The sequence below is a fragment of the Meles meles genome, chromosome 6 (assembly GCF_922984935.1).
Source record: "Meles meles chromosome 6, mMelMel3.1 paternal haplotype, whole genome shotgun sequence".
Classification (NCBI taxonomy): Eukaryota; Metazoa; Chordata; class Mammalia; order Carnivora; family Mustelidae; genus Meles; species Meles meles.
Genome location: NC_060071.1, coordinates 31,681,280 through 31,697,483, shown reverse-complemented (window position 1 = coordinate 31,697,483; position 16,204 = coordinate 31,681,280). Strand labels below are relative to the sequence as shown.

The 16,204-nt window shown below is 42.8% G+C and overlaps 1 protein-coding gene across 1 annotated transcript in view; it reads left to right on the top strand.

Moving 5' to 3' along the window:
* Window positions 1–7,083: 7,083 nt before the first annotated feature.
* The window catches only part of ETFA (electron transfer flavoprotein subunit alpha), an 80,262-nt gene continuing 71,141 nt past the window's right edge, over window positions 7,084–16,204 (top strand). Inside the window, exon 1 of the mRNA XM_046009093.1 lies at window positions 7,084–7,215. Within this exon, the coding sequence (XP_045865049.1) occupies window positions 7,177–7,215 (39 nt within the window). The 5' untranslated portion in view covers window positions 7,084–7,176. The remainder of the gene's footprint in view (window positions 7,216–16,204) is intronic.

Genomic DNA, 16,204 nt, shown 5'->3' with positions numbered 1-16,204 from the left:
TTTTTCTGATGGTTGTTCTATTATGAATCGAGATGTTGTGTTGGGCGGTTAGTCAATATACATTGCATTTTTTTTTTAAGCATGGCTATCATGTCATTGTGTTATTGCATATTAAACACAATGCACTGTCCTCTAATTCAATAACAGAAGAATTCATATTCTCTTGGATTACTGTTCAGGCTAGCATATCAGCCCATGCTCTCCTTCTGCCCAATTCTGCTTCTGTCTCACCTTACACAGGTGTGGATCCTGACAGCACCCTCCTGCTTGTCCAAGAGAAGGGAGCAAGAGTGTAGGAGTGCTCTGAGAAAGCAGGGCATGAGATGGGATTTGGGAGCCATTTTTGCTAGCCTTGCTCTTGAGGACCCCTGCACTGAAGGGCCTGGAACACAGATAACTCTTAGCAGAAAGTGGTGGTCCGGGTGTGAAGACTTTCCCCGGTGGTGAACTGGGATGGTATGCATCCAGAAGGGAATGGACGAGGCACATGGGGAACATGGAGGTAAGGAAACAGCACGATGGGATTGTGGGGCAATTATTATGCTTCCTTGAGGCCTTACTGAAGAAATTATTTTAAAGACGAAGATCAGAGGTGCCTGGGTCAATTAAACATCTGCCTTCGGCTGGGGTCATGATCTCAGGGTGCTGGGATCGAGTCCTGCATTGGGCTCCCTGCTCAGCAGGGAGTCTGCTTCTCCCTCTCCCTCTGCTGTTCTCAATCTCTCTCTCTCTCTCTCTCTGTCAAATAAATAAATAAAATCTTAAAAAAAATAAAGACAAGGAGTTATAAACAGGCAGTTGTATAAAAGATAGAGGGCCTCCTACAGCAAAGCAACCTTCAAGGATCTAACGGCTCCCCATCCTTTTTCTGTTGAATTCACCAGTATTGCCCCTGTGAAAATCAGATGAAACCTAGAGGATAGCAGTAAACTACCACACACTCACCCAAGGAGTAGCCCTATGCAGCCCCCGCACCAGATTTCCTCTTTATTGGAGAAATTAACACGGCCCCAAGTATATTTCCTACAGACATTGATTTGATGAATGGGTTTTTTTTTTTTTTAAGATTCTTTTGGGTTCCTTTTTAATCCCTATGAGAAGCGTGGCCCAGAAACAGTAGCATTCACGTGAAAGATACAACAATATACGTACGAACATTTGCAGTCTTCCTCCAAAGCTGTGTTAACTTTCAGCCTGTCACAACATGGGCTGCAGAGAGAAGGAGCGTTTGAACATCCCCAAGAACATCGCACTGAATCTATTTCATTGATGACGTCATACTAATTCAGCCTGATGGGCAAAATGTGGCTAACCCATTAGAGGCCTTGGTGTGACACACAAACTCCAGAAGGTGGGCCATAAATTGTATAAAGTTCAGGGGCTGTCATATCATGAAGTGTCCAGTGTCAAGGGCATGCCACATATTCCATCCAAAGAAAAAGAGGAATTACTGCCTCCTACCATGAAGAAGGAAGCATAATACCTGGTAGCTCTCGTTGGATTCTGGACACAGTATATTTCACACAGGGAATATTGCTCTGGGCCACAAACCAGGAGATACAAAAGGCAACCAGCTTTCAGTGGAGCTCAAGGCAGAAAAAGCTTATTGAGCAGTTTCAGGCTGCAGTGCAAGCCGTCCCTTTATGCTTCTATGGATGGTATAGATGGTATCAGTGTTTTAAGTGGTAGAAAAAGATGCTGTGTCTAGTTTATGGCAAGTTCTGCTGGGAATCACAATGTTGGGGTGCTGGAGCAATGCTGTGCCATCTGTGGGAGAGATTTATGTGCCTTTTGAAAAAACCTGCTTGTGCACCACTGGGCCTGATCACAAGACACCAAGTGACCACATGTCAGAACTACCCATCATGAGGCAGGCTCTATCAAACCCACCAAGACGTAACATCAGGCTGGAGCAGCAATCCATCCTCTGATGGAAAGGGTGCATCTGGGATTGAACACAAGTGGGACTCAAGTTTGGCCTGAGGAGACAGCCCAGACACCAGGTCGTCATGCCACCATTAGACAAGCACCTCCTCAGCTCACACTGATGGTCCTTGCCACCAGCTGCAAGAGGAGGACAAAACCTGTATTTGGCTTGTGGAGAGTTGCCTCAGCATGTGACTGAGAATGGACAGCAGATATGATACAGCCCCCTCGGGGTGCCCTTGAGAAATAGGGTGAAAGAAGAGGTCAGTGGGCAGAACTTCAGGAGGTACACCAGGGCATCCACTTTGTGGACAGAGAAATGTCCCAAGGTTAGAATATATATGACATCAGGAGCAATGGTGAAAGGGCCGTATGGCTGGTAAGGGCCTGGAAGAAGAAATTTGGGAAGATTAGGGACAGGTGGTTTGGGATAGAGGCACAAGTATGGATAAGATGTATGGGAGTTGCTACAAGGTATAGAGATCTTTGTTTAAATAGTGTCCACATCCAACGTGGGGCTCAAACTCATGACCAAGATCAAGAGTCACATGCTCTACTGACCGAGCCAGCCAGGTGCCCTAGAGTGTGAAGATCACATGTTAACACCCACCAGAAAGCATCCACCATAGAAGAGGCGTTAAGTAACTAAGAAAGGCAAAATTCACTTGGTCAGGTGACCTTAACCAATCTCCCTCATCAGCCACCCAATGCTGGCACTAAGGACACTTGAATGAAGTAGCCACAGTGGCAGATATTGAGGCTAGTAGCCTAATAGCATGGGCTCCCACTTACAAGGACTATGGTTATCTCTGGTTGCTGCTGAATGTGTCCCCAGTATAAAAACAGTCCTCCAGGAGACCAGTTGGCCTTGTAGTGGCAAGTTGACTACACTGAACCCCTTCCATCCTGGAGGAGCCGTGATTCATCCTGATAGGAATTGACATATATTCTGGATACTGTTTGTCTTTCCTGCCCACAAGATCCTATCCAGTACCACTACGCAAGGGTGTTTGGAATATTTCATTCACCAGCACAAGATCTCACATAACATCATGTAAGATCAGGGACCCAACCCACCAAAGCGGAGGTTCAGGAAGGAGTCCGTGATCATCGGATTTACTCATCTCTTCATAGACTGGATCACCCAGAAGGTGCTGGCCTGATAGGGCATAGAATGGCCTCCTGAAGGCCCACGTGAAGTGTCAGCTTGGAGGCAATACTTTATGAAGATGGGGTTCATCTTCCAGGATCTTGCATCAAAGACCTTTATATAGTGTTGTGTCCCCAGTCAGAAGAATACATGGACCCAGTAACCACCAGGTAGAAGCAGGGGAGACCTACTACCATCACTCGCAGGGGGCACTTGTAGAATTTGGGCTTCCAAATCTCACAACTCTGGGCTTGGCAGGGTTAGAGGTATTTGTCCCCAGAGGCGGAATCTTCCACAAGAGGACACAGCAAGAGTCCTATTGAACTATAAGCTACAGCTGCTCCCTGAGCACTTTGTCTGTGGGGACCAACAGGCAAGAAGAAGAGTCATTGTCTTGGCCAAGAGTGATCTACTTGGGCACTTCTCAGTACTCTCTTGCTCAATTTTGACAATAAATGAACAAGTATAGCAGCCCCAAGCCCCTGAGAATTTGTGGCAGTCTGGGGCTCAGATCCTCAGGTAAGCCGCGAAGACTAGAGAAGCTGTTAGTTGAAGGTGAGGGGAATTTTGGATTGAAAACAAGTAGGGAGACAATGAGTATGAGTTGCGGCCCCCGGACAGGTGCAGTAGCTGGGTCTGTAGTTTGTCCCACTAACCCTCCTCTTCTAAGTTCCCACCAGGAACCTGGAGGAGTTGGCCTGTGGAGAGGAAAGAAGATAGTGACACATTCTCCAAAATAGACTGTAGTAGGCCTTCCATGGTTGACTGGCAAATCCACCCTCCCTTTCCCCACCCATCTCTTCCTCTTCTGCTCACTAAACATCCACAAACATGAACCAAGTAGTAAAAACCATGGGTCTCACTACCAAAGCATCTCATGACTGAGTGGGAAGGACAGACACCCAAAAATGTATACAGAAAATCTTCCAATATAGTGTTCACATTTTGGTAGTACTTGACCTCCATGTAAATATAAAACTCCCCCCCACCCCCCACAAAATCCTGAGGGGGCATCTCATGTGTGCTCAGGAACAGGTCTTGTCTGTTATCACAGACTTTGGCAATTTTCAGCCTTCTCCTCTCCTCTGACTCTGTTCTGCTAGGAAACACTCTACTCCATGGGTATTATGCCTTGAGAGCACAGATGCTGCTGATTCACGCAGCCTGGGAGGTGACAAAGCTGTCTCATGGGGGTGAGGTTGGGGAATGTTCTCCCCGCTTTTGTGTTTTGCTTTGTCATGGGTGGGGAGGCATGGAAGGAGGTTAGTTTGTGTACCTATTTTTGACATGGTTTTTAGTTAAATATCCCTTTCAGTTTTTACTAACTGTTCCCTCTTCCTTCCGCTTCCACAGGACTCAGATGAGTTAGCTGGGGACCAGACTGGGAGGCAAATGCAGGGATAAGTGGAATACTAAATTGTCCCCTCCTCAGACGATTCACTGGGGGGCGTCCAAAATCTCCAGTCTCCTCATGGGTACAGCCATCATCTATGTGGTTGCAACTTATGTTCAAGCTGAGTCCTCACCTCATTGTTCACAGAACCAGGAGGATGAAGAGGGAAGGATTCATATATCCTGGAAGATCAGGGAAGACCCTACAGAAAAAGTGTCCCCTGAGTGGAGTGTTAAAGGTGGACTAGACATGGGAAAGAGGAAAAGAGGAAAAAGCAAAAGCTGAGCACGGTGTCCTAAGAATGTTTGTTGACTCAAAGTTCTTGCTCCAAGAAGAACCTCGCTCCAGAGAACCTACATTCCCATGCAAGTAGATCAGCAATAAACAAATGAACAAAAATGTGTATCCTATTAGGTGGTGACAAATGCCAAGCAGAAAAATCAAATAAGAGGGACGGGTGCTATTTTAACCCAAGTTGTCAAGGTTGGCCTTCCTGAAAATGTGGCTTTTGAGAAGCAATCTGAATGAAGTGATAAAAAGAGTCATGTGGATCCCCAGGGAAATGCATTTCAGGCAAAGGGAACAACTAAAGTGTAAAGAGCCCTGAGATGGGAGCCACTTGGTGAGTTCAGAGCAGCAAGGCCTGTGTCTGGGGCACAGTAACAGAAGAGGGGTTTGAGCAGAGGGGATATTCAGTTTGCTGTTTGGGGAAGAGAATGCAGGAGGCCAGGGGATACACAGAACAGATAAGAGGCTCCTGCAGTCATCTGTGTGAGAGAAGATAGGGAAGGTGGTAGTAGTAGAGGAATAAAGAGGTGTTGGTAGAAGTTATTGATTTCTAAAGATTTTTTGAAGGTAACGCCAGTGGGATTTATTAGTTAGGATGAAAAAATGGTGTAAAGATAGGTGGTTGATAAATTGGGAATTGAGACCATTTCCGAACATAACACTCCCCTGCCTAAAAATTTTATGGTAAAGTTCAGACTTTTTTAACAAGTCCTTTTTTGGTTTGTTGATTCATTTAACAAATACTGATTGAATGCCTACTATGAGCCAGGCACTATGGAAGGTGTTGAAGACACAATTAAAAAAAAGAGGTAGGACATTACAGTCGGATGGGCGAGACAAAGAAGTAACCAGGTCATTACAACCCATATGACAATTTCAATATAGGGAAAGTACAGGTGAAAATAGGGGCAAACGGGAGAGGTGTTTCATTCAGTTAGTGGGGGGAGGAATGTCCAAGCCAAAATTTCAAAAATGAATAGTTATTAAACAGTTGAAGGAGTAAAGGAGAATGAGGAAGAGAGTGGGGAGGCAGAGTGGGTAGGGCATTGGAGGATATGAAGGAAGGTGTTTATGGCCGTGGGGGGAAGACAAGGCTCAAAAGAAAGGAAAGGATTAGCTCATGTAGGGCTTATATGTCATGTTAAGGGGTTTGCATTTTATCTTAAAAGCCCATGGTGGGGGCACTGAAGTGTGTTCAACAAGGGAGTAACATCACCAATCTACTCTTTTGAAAAAGCCCTTTGGTTGCAGTGGGAAGTGGATTGGAGGGTGAAGACTAAAAGCTGGGTGAACAGAAAGAAGGTAACTAGAGCAATCCAAACACAGAGTGGGGTAGAAGAGAGTCCTAGATGGATCTGGGAGCTGTTTGGGAGTGGAATTGCTAGAACTTAGTGACTGGTAGGATAAGGGAATGGAGAGAAAGGAGTCAAGGATGGTCCCCTTAGGTTTCTGGCTTGAGCAGATGGGTGGAGGTGGAAAGCATTCCTGAAAAAAGGGAATACAGGAGAATTAAATCGAGAAGGGAATGCAGTCAATTGCATGGGTTTGAGATGTTGCAGGACTTCCTGAGGAGATGCCCATATATATGTGGATCCAAAGGTCAGGAGAGATTTAGCAGCCAAAGGCCCTGAAGCCAGGATGTGGGTGGGGTGCCCAGTGACAGAGTGGAGAGAGGACAGAGCCAGGGTGGGCCCCAAGTCACCCACTTTCGAGGCCTTGCCTAATCTGTTGTTCCAGCCATTTTGCCTCTTTTTGCAGGCGGCACACAGTCCTATCCCTGTCCTTGAACCTTCCCCTTACGGGTTTTTGTCCACACAGTTATTTTTTCCTAGAACCTAGCTCAAATAGCAATAGTTTGGCAAATCCCTCTTTCCATGAAGGAATGATTGTTTCCTTCAGAGTCTGGTGAGGTCAGCACCTCATGCATCCTTTTATTATAATCCCCTGACCTGGAAAATGTGTTCAGCACGTTACAGGTGTAGCGCTGATATGTGTGAACAATGAGCGAGCAAAAGATATAGGAGTGCGAAGGCTGGGAAGCCGGGAGAGTGACGTCAGCATCCCAGGGGGTAAGTTCACGGTAACCACGGTGCCCACTGTGGGGCCGAGAGGCCTTTTGGGCCACCGTAACGTGCAATTCACCAGCTCCGCCAGGCATTCTGCAGCCGCACTTCACCCGCGGCCTCTCAGAGGAGCGTCTCACCTTTACCCTACTTCCAAGTCTGGTCCCTAACTTTCCGCCGTCCCCATTGGCTGCGCGACTGCCCAATGGGCAGACAGAAACCGTGAACTCGTGCTCTTTGCCTGAGGCGTTCCCGCTCTCGTTCGCGCGTCTCGCGAGCGTTATAGTGACTCGCTGAGGCGGCCCAGCTGCGCTCGGCCGCGGGTTGCTGCTGCGAGGCGGACGGGAGCGGAGGCCATGTTCCGAGCTGCGGCTCCAGGGCAGCTCCGGCGGGCGGTGAGTCCCGGAGGGGTGGGCCGAGCCCGGTGACGGGCTAGCCTCAGTGTGCCGTCCCCGTGAGAGTCTTGGCGAAGGTCACCGTCTCCCGCGGACCTGACCGACCTTACCAGCCGGGTCTGTAGCTCGGGCCCAGGGTTCTGGGGCCTGCTGTGGACTTCTTCCGGGTTGCCTGCGTGGGGGCGGGGGCGAAGTCAGAGGTCAGAGTGACCTCTATTAGAGGCTGCGCTTCTGCTTCCCACCTCCCCTCCGTGCTTACTCTGCTCTCTCCCAGGCCGACAGGTTCTCTACGTTGGCTGGGAGCCGGCTGTCACATCCCCGGGAATCACTAAATGAGGGAGGAAAATGTCGCAGCTGGGATGCCCACTGGGAAAGTTGGGAAAGAGTTTAAAACTTGAATTCTAAAACCTTTTTCTGGGCGCGTGGTGGCTGCTGGTATCCGCTCACAATCTGGGGGACGGAGGCTGGAAGGGAAGGTTTTGTGGAAACTTGCTCTGCTCCCTGGCTTTTGGGGCAGTGCTGAGTATAGGTGATTGTAGTGTTAAGTCAGTCATCCAAGTTGACAGCTTTAGCGTTTTTTTTTAAAGGCAGGTATCTTTTTATACTGCAGTAGTAGATTGTTGGCTAAAGAGCCAGGGAACTGTTGATAGTGGTTAAGTTTTTGATGCTTTCTTTAGTGACAAATCATGAGTTTACCACATTTCTCTCTTGGGGAAATACAGATAGAAAGTATATCTTTGTCTTTATGCTATGGGACAGTAGTATTTGCAGGTTGATGTAATTACAAATCAAATAACAATTTATATGGCGAATCCTGTAAGTTTCCCAATTTACAGTTAGGCTAACTGAAAAACAAGATTGTTAAACTGGGTCAGAAACCTTGCTGACGTTTTGTACTTTTCCTGCCTAGTTTTATGCCTGCATATTTTCCCATCCCACAGAGACTTTTCTCTCTGAGACATAGCTGGCAATATTCCTAGATATCTGTAGGCTCTTTTTCTGTGTATTCTTTGGTTCATTTAAAAAAGAAAAAATCCCGTGTGTCCCTCTTCCTTGTAAGAAAAGTTCAAATCTCCATCCTTCAAGGCAGTGTTCATTCTTTGTCCCAGGAGATTTTTTTTTTTCTCAGAAGATAAAGACATAAATAAGTCAAAGACATAAAGTCATGGATTTGGGAAAATTCCACCTATCAGTGTCAGACTGGCAGAAAAATAGCTACATAGTAATTAGAAGGTAGTTTTGTGGACAGGTTAGGAGTCTGGCATGAGTGAAATAATTTGGCACCTGGGTGGCTCAGTTGGTTAAGCATCTGCCTTTGGCTCAGGTCATGATCTCAGGGTCCAGGGATTGACCTTCATGTCTGGCTCCCTGCTCAGCGGGGAGTCTGCTTCTCTCTCTGCCCTCCACCCCCACTGTGTTCTCTCTCTCTAAAATAAATAAAATCTTTTAAAAAAAGTGAAATAATTTTAGTGGGGGCAATTTAGGACTCGGATGTTTTATAGATCGAATGGAAAAAATGGAATGATTAGCTTAAGTAATTCTTGTCAACACAATCTACTGATAGACGTTCACAGTATTTCCAAGTCTTTATTGTGGTTTGCCAAGAAGTTTGACCTTGACTTATTTTGAAAGTCTGAAGTCAAGCTAAGTAGAGTAGTTGCTCTAAAGTCATAAGAATGTTTCAGAATTGAATTTCAAGACTATAAGAAAGTGGTGGGAACACTTATAAAATAGATCCATAAATACCCATACATATTTAACTTTTTAAATTTTGAAATAATGTCAAACTTAAAGGAAAGCTGTAAGAATAGTGTACATAATTCTCAAAACCCTTTCAGTTTTACTAGCTATTAACAGTTTGGCTTATTTGCTTTCTCTCTTTTCATATATACTTATTATTTATCTTTTTCCCCCTTTTTTTAAAAAGATTTATTTATTTGAGAGAGGGAACGTGCACATTTGTGCTGGGGGAAGGGCAACAGGAGAGGGAGAGCATCCATAAGCAGGATCCTGCGTAAGTGTGAAGCTGGATTTGTGGAGCTGAGATCATGACCTGAGCTGAAACCAGGAGTTGGCTCCTCAACCAACTGAGCCACCCAGGTGCCCCTTGTTATTTTTCTGAACAATTTGAGAATGTGTTGCAGACATGCCCCTTATTCTTAAGTAAGTCGGTGTGTATTTTCTGAGAACAAGGAGGTTCACCTTTCATTTCCTTAGTAAAATTGGCAAAGTCAGGAACTTTAGCAATGATACAATACTGTTATCCAATCTGCAGACATTCAGATGTTGCCGCTTGTCACATTAACATCATTTATAGCAATTTTTCTAGCAGTTTGGTTTAGGGTAGTCCAGGATCATGCCTTGCATTTAGTTTTCATGTCTCATTTAGTCTTTGTTGGAAAAGCCTCTCAGCCTTTCTTTACCTTTGATGGCATTGACATTTTTGAAGAGTACAGGCCTTTTTTGTTGACTGTTTCCAGTTTAGGTTTGTCTAGTGTTTCCTCATGTTATTTTGGCAGGAGTTTTGCAGAAGTGATATGTGTTCTCAGCGCATCATGCTAGGAGGCTCATTATACTGATTTATCCCCTTATTGGTGGTGTTAACTTTAGTTGGCTTAAGTGTTGTTCACCAGGTTTTTCTACTAACAAGTAACTACTTCTACCTTTGTGATTTTAAACTAATTTGTAGGGAGATATATGAGATTATGTAAATCATTTGTTTCTCTCAGGCTTTCACCCACTAGTCTTTCTTTTTCTTTCTTTTTTTTAACATATAATGTATTATTTGCCCCAGGGATACAGGTCTGTGAGTCATCAGGCTTACACATTTAACAGCACTCACCATAGCACATACCCTCCCCACTGTCCATAACCCAGCTACCCTGTTCCTAGCCCCCTATCCCCCAGCAACCCTGTTTGTTTTGTGATTTATCTCCCCCACCATGCCATCTTGTTTCATTTTTTCTTTCCCTACTCCTCCCGATCCCTCCATACCCACTCTGCCTCTCAAATTCCTCATATCAGGGAGACCATACGATAATTGTCTTTCTCAGATTGACTTATTTTCGCTCAGCATAATACCCTCTAGTTCCATCCATGTCATTGCAAATGGCAAGATTTAGCTTCTTTTGATGGCTGCATAGTATTCCATTGTGCATATATGCCACTTCTTCTTTATCCATTCATCTGTTGATGGACATCTAGGTTCTTTCCATAGTTTGGCTATTGTGGACATTGCTGCTATGAACATTTGGGTGTACATGCCCCTTCGGATCACTACATTTATATCTTTAGGGTAAATACCCAGTAATGCGGTTGCTGGGTTGTAGGGTAGCTCTATTTTCAACTTTTTGAGGAACCTCCATACTTTTTTCCAGAGTGGCTGCACCAGCTTGCATTCCCACCAACAGTGTAGGAGGGTTCCCCTGTCTCCACATCCTCGCCAACATCTGTCGTTTCTGACTTGTTAATTTTAGCCATTCTGACTGGCTAAATAAAGATAGATGGTATCTCATTGTGGTTTTGATTTGTATTTCCCTGATGCCGAGTGATGTGGAGCACTTTTTCATGTGTCTGTTGGCCTTCTGGGTGTCTTTGCAGAAATGTCTATTCATGTCTTCTGCCCATTTCTTCATTGGATTATTTGTTCTTTGGGTGTTGAGTTTGCTTAGTTCTTTATAGATTTTGGGTACTAGCCCTTTATCTGATATGTCATTTGCGAATAACTTCTCCCATACTTTCAGTTGTCTTTTGGTTTTGTTAACTGTTTCCTTTGCTGTGCAAAAGCTTTTGATCTTGATGAAGTCCCAATAGTTCATTTTCCCCTTGCTTCCTTTGCCTTTGGCATTGTTTATAGGAAGAAGTTGCTGCAGCTGAGGTTGAAAGGTTGCTGCCTGTGTTCTCCTCAAGGATTTTGATGGATATCTATCTCACATTGAAGTCTTTCATCCATTTTGAGTCCATTTTCGTGTGTGGTGTAAGGAAATGGTCCAGTTTCATTCTTCTGCATGTGGCTGTCCAGTTTTCCCAACACCATTTGTTGAAGAGACTGTCTTTTTTCCATTGGACATTCTTTCCTGCTTTGTCGAAGATTAGTTGACCATAGAGTTGAGGGTCCGTTTCTGGCTCTCTATTCTGTTCCATTGATCTATGTGTCTGTTTTTGTGCCAGTACCATACTGTCTTGATGATTACAGCTTTTAATAGTTTGAAGTCTAAAATTGTGATGCCACCAACTTTGATCTTCTTTTTCAACATTCCTCTGGCTATTCGGAGTCTTTTTTGGTTCCATATAAATTTTAGGATTATTTGTTCCATTTCTTTGAAAAAAATTGATGGTATTTGGATAGGGATTGCATTAAATGTATAGATTGCTTTAGGTAGTATAGACATTTTCACAATATTTGTTCTTCCAGGCCATGAGCATGGAACGTTTTTCCATTTCTTTGTGTCTTCCTCAGTTTCTCTCATGAGTACTTTATAGTAGTTTTCTGAGTACAGATTCTTTGTCTCTTTGGTTAGGTTTATTCCTAGGTATCTTATGGTTTTGGGTGCCATTGCAAATGGGATTGATTCCTTAACTTTTCTTTCTTCTGTCTTGTTGTTGGTGTAGAGAAATGCAACTGATTTCTGTGCATTGATTTTATATCTGGACACTTTACTGAATTCCTGTATGAGTTCTAGCAGTTTTGGAGTGGAGATTATAATCTATTATTTTGGAGTGGAGTCTTTGGGGTTTTCCACATAAAGTATCATATCATCTGCAAAGAGTGAGAGTTTGATTTCTTTGCTGATTCGGATGCCTTTAATTTCTTTTGTATCTGATTGCTGAGGCTAGGACTTCTAGTACTACGTTGAATAGCAGTTCACCCACTTCTTAACATATATTGTTTTTTTTTTCCTCAAAGACTTTATTTATTTATTTGACAGAGAGAGATCACAAGTAGGCAGAGAGGCAGGCAGAGAGAGAGAGAGAGAGGGAAGCAGGCTCCCTGCTGAGCTGAGAGCCCGATGTAGGACTCCATCCCAGGACCCTGAGATCATGACCTGAGCTGAAATCAAAAGCTGGCTGGTTAACTGACTGAGCCACACAGGTGCCCCACGATCTTACGTTTTCTGATGCTCTCAAATTGTCGTATATTTCTAAAGTGGGAGTCCCTTCTTGCTCCTGTTTTCTTTTTTTCTTTTCGCTCCTGTTTTCTTGTGATGATGTGGGAAACAAAGCCAAAAGAAGAAAATTAAATTTCCTTATTGCCTACAGCCCAGTGACACGTCCTTGAAACAGGTAGAGTGACCTTCCTCTGGCAACTCAGCTGCCTCTATGATTAACATTATCCTGACCTCCAGGATCCTGTAATTCTTCTTTACACATACAAATTCCTTTGGAAACTTCCTTTATCTTTACCACCAAGATACATGTTTGAAATCATCCTCTAAGAATATGGCCTACTAATATACATCTGAAGGATCTCATGACGAAGGTTTTACTAGATAGTAATAAATGACCTTTCCCTAACAATGGCTAGCCCCTCAGAAGCTCGTCATCTGTCATAGCACCAGTGTAGCTCTTTGTGCCGTGGGTCCTGTCTCTGTGCTTTACTAAAACCACCCTTTTGCACTGAAGACATCTCAAGAACTCTTTCTTGGCCATCGGCTTTGAACCCCAACATTTATACATCAGTGATGTCATAAAGTCAAATAGCTTATCTGAAATCCCTACTTTTGAAATTTTAGAAAATTTATTCTGTAGCTAACCATGGATTATTTAGGAAGATACAATTCCATAAAAAATATTTTTAATAATAGATTATAATCTATTAAAAGATTATCTTGAACTGTTAACGATGTGTACGTAGCTAACCACACACTTAAAAATGATTAAGATGACACATTTTATAAGTGTAATTTATATCTTTAAAGAAAAGATATCTTAAATTATTAGAATGTAAACTAAATGACTTGCATTTGGTTTCCAAGTTCTGTTTCCAGTATTGACCTGATATGGGCCCTTGAGCAAAGTCTTTCATCTTTGGGGGGCTCTTCAGTGTCATCTGTTTAATGAAGGTGGTATTTTACATCTACAGTAAAGAACTAGAGAGCACATTAAGAGGAAAATAGGTAGGCATTTGAAATTAGTTAACATTCTTGTGGGGAAATCAATCTGAATTATGAGTATTATTTTATATTCATTTGCATTTGAAATTGATTTGTTGACTAATTAAGATACCAAAGATATACTTTATGTGGAGAGTGAAGCAACCCTTTTCAAGGGCATTTGAATGTTCCTGTTTTTGTATTCATTGCCACATGAGGAGGCATAACAATCACGATTCAGAAGCTGTGAAACTGGTGTGAAGGAACATAGCATTTTTCAGAGTCCATGCCCTATCATTGACAAATGAGATTGAACTGTGTAATTTGCATGCAAATTTTAATTTCTTTTGAAAGAAGAAAGAGAGCCAGTTTTGATTGTTCTAAAAGATTTATTGTATGAGGTGAATTCTGTAAAGTTATGCTGTCTGCTAGTGTGTCTGCTAAGGGTCTTGTCTGTTTTTAAAATGAAGTAAATTGAGTGTGTTTTTAATATTATAACCAATGTCATATGACATTTCTAGTCATTAAAAGCTACCATTTTTTATTATTAAAGAGGTTAAAGTAAGTTATCTAGTTTAAGTACAAAAATGTAATATACATTTTATTGTTATAAAATGTATGTTAAAATAAGGAAAGGTGATTTTAATTACATATTATTTATCTTTTTCATTAGAACTGGGAAAGATTTTTTAAATGTTATTTATTATTTGAGAGAGAGAGGGAGAGCACAAGCAGGGTTGGGTGGTGGGCAGAGGGGAGAGGGAGAAGCAGGCTCTCTCCTGAGGAGGGCACTGGACACGGGGCTCCATCTCAGGACTGTGGGATCATGACCTGAGCTGAAGGCAGATGCTTAACCAGTTGAGCCACCCAGGTGCCCCAGAACTTGGAAAGATTTTATAGCTTATTCTTGCCTTTTTATTTTTGAGTTAAGAAGCAAAAAAACCCTCATGCTGTCCTTCCCCTTACCCATATCTCACTTAGTTTTCAAAGATGGTGGGGTGGGGAGAGGAGTAGGTTAAAATTATTCTTACTACTTTAGGTTTGAGTGGGTTTGTAAGGGTAAAGTAGGGAGTTAGAATCCAGCTTTTTTTTTTTTTTTTTTAAACTCCTATGGTAGTTTACTACATGAACACAGAGTTGAAGTCATAGCAGGAACTCCTGAGTAGTAAATCTCTGTGGTTACACCTAAAAGACAGCATGGGACGCCTGGGTGGCTCAGTTGGTTGGGCAGCTACCTTTGGCTCAGGTCATGATCCCAACGTCCTGGGATCGAGTCCTGCATTGGGCTCCTTGCTCTGCAGGGAGCCTGCTTCTCCCTCTGACTCTGCTTGCCACTCTGTCTGCCTGTGCTCGCTCGCTCTCTCTCTCTGACAAATAAATAAATAAAATCTTAAAAAAAAAAAAAATCAAAAGCAGTGTCAACACTGTTAAGAGAAGGACCAAAATTTATCCATTGGTCTTAGCTATAACAAGGTTGTTAGTGACTTTGAGGAAACTGGATTCAGTGTTATAGTGGGTGTGAAAGCCAGTTTGCTGTGAGTTAAAAAGATAAAGATGAGGCAGTAATTGATGATTACATTATTTTCAAGAAGTTTGGCTCTGAAAGCGTGGAGAGAGAATGATAACCCCTTTAAGGCCTGCCCTCAAAAAGTATACCATCTCAGAAGGGCAAGTGAGCTCTGTGAGGTATGCAGTTGGTATGTGAAAGAAAACTTCACATTTTACTATTTTAAACTAAGTCTGGTCAGTTTTGGTAAGTTTCTGAAAGCATGATGGGGTATCTTCTGTAGTGATTTAACAATTTATATACTGTTCTTGGTAGGTAGACATGTAAGTGCTTAGATAATTAAGTTACCAGTGAGATACAAAGAGTTTAGTTTATCATTTTGGGGAAACTTCAGTTAGTCACTAAACATTCATTGAGTACCTGCTATGTGGCAGGCACAAAGCTAAGTACTAAATTCACTGTGGAGAACAGACACACCTAATTTCTGCTCACATGATGTGAGTAGATGAGGGAAGACAGGCGTTGAACACATTATTTTAAGTATGATCATTGTAACAGGAAGGTGTATAGGGTATTTAGGAAACACGTAATGGCAGGGAGGATAATCTAGTTGGGGGCTGGGGAAACTAAAAAGATAGCTGAAATTACTTGTAAACAGAGGTGCTTTTTAATTGTTATTGAGTGATGAAGTAATAAAGGTGAAGGATTTTCTTTAGGTAAAAAACATTTTTGAGTTTTGGCTATCTTAAATCATTTGTTTATTTTAATTTTGTTCATATTGTATGTGTTCTTATTTTGGTTTTTAAATGGATTATTTGCAGGGTTGAGCTAGAAACAGAAATAAAACATCAGTCATGTTAGTTTGATTGTTAAAACAAAATTGAAAGTGCATGTGAATTTTGTCCAAGGTAAGGTCCAAGAACATGCTGAAGGAGCCCTGGAACTTAAGAAAAAAAATAGCCCTGGAGTAATGACACAGTGTGAAAAGGAAGATCTGTAGCACCCTTGCTTCATTTCTGTGTAACTCTGAAGGGCCATCATAGCTCCAGGGCTCCTTGTGGGATCAGCTGAGATCTTTATTGTGACTGCAGTGCAGTCTTGCAGTTTAGCTTCTTCCACTACATGGTCATGTCTCCTTGATGCCTCATAGATGTTGTTTCCAGGAGTATTCCCCTATAAGCTTCTTGTACACTCACACACACAAAAGGAAGTTAATAAGTGTAAGGTGGCAACAAACATTTAAAGCACCCACTATATGCAATGAATTAACTTCTCTCCTATGTGTCTAGAATGGTCCTAGCTGTGTTCATTCTTGGGAGAATTAAGAGAACAGTCATTTAGACTTTCTCTGAGTTAGATGAGTAGCCTTGGAGAAAGGCTGATCTAGAGT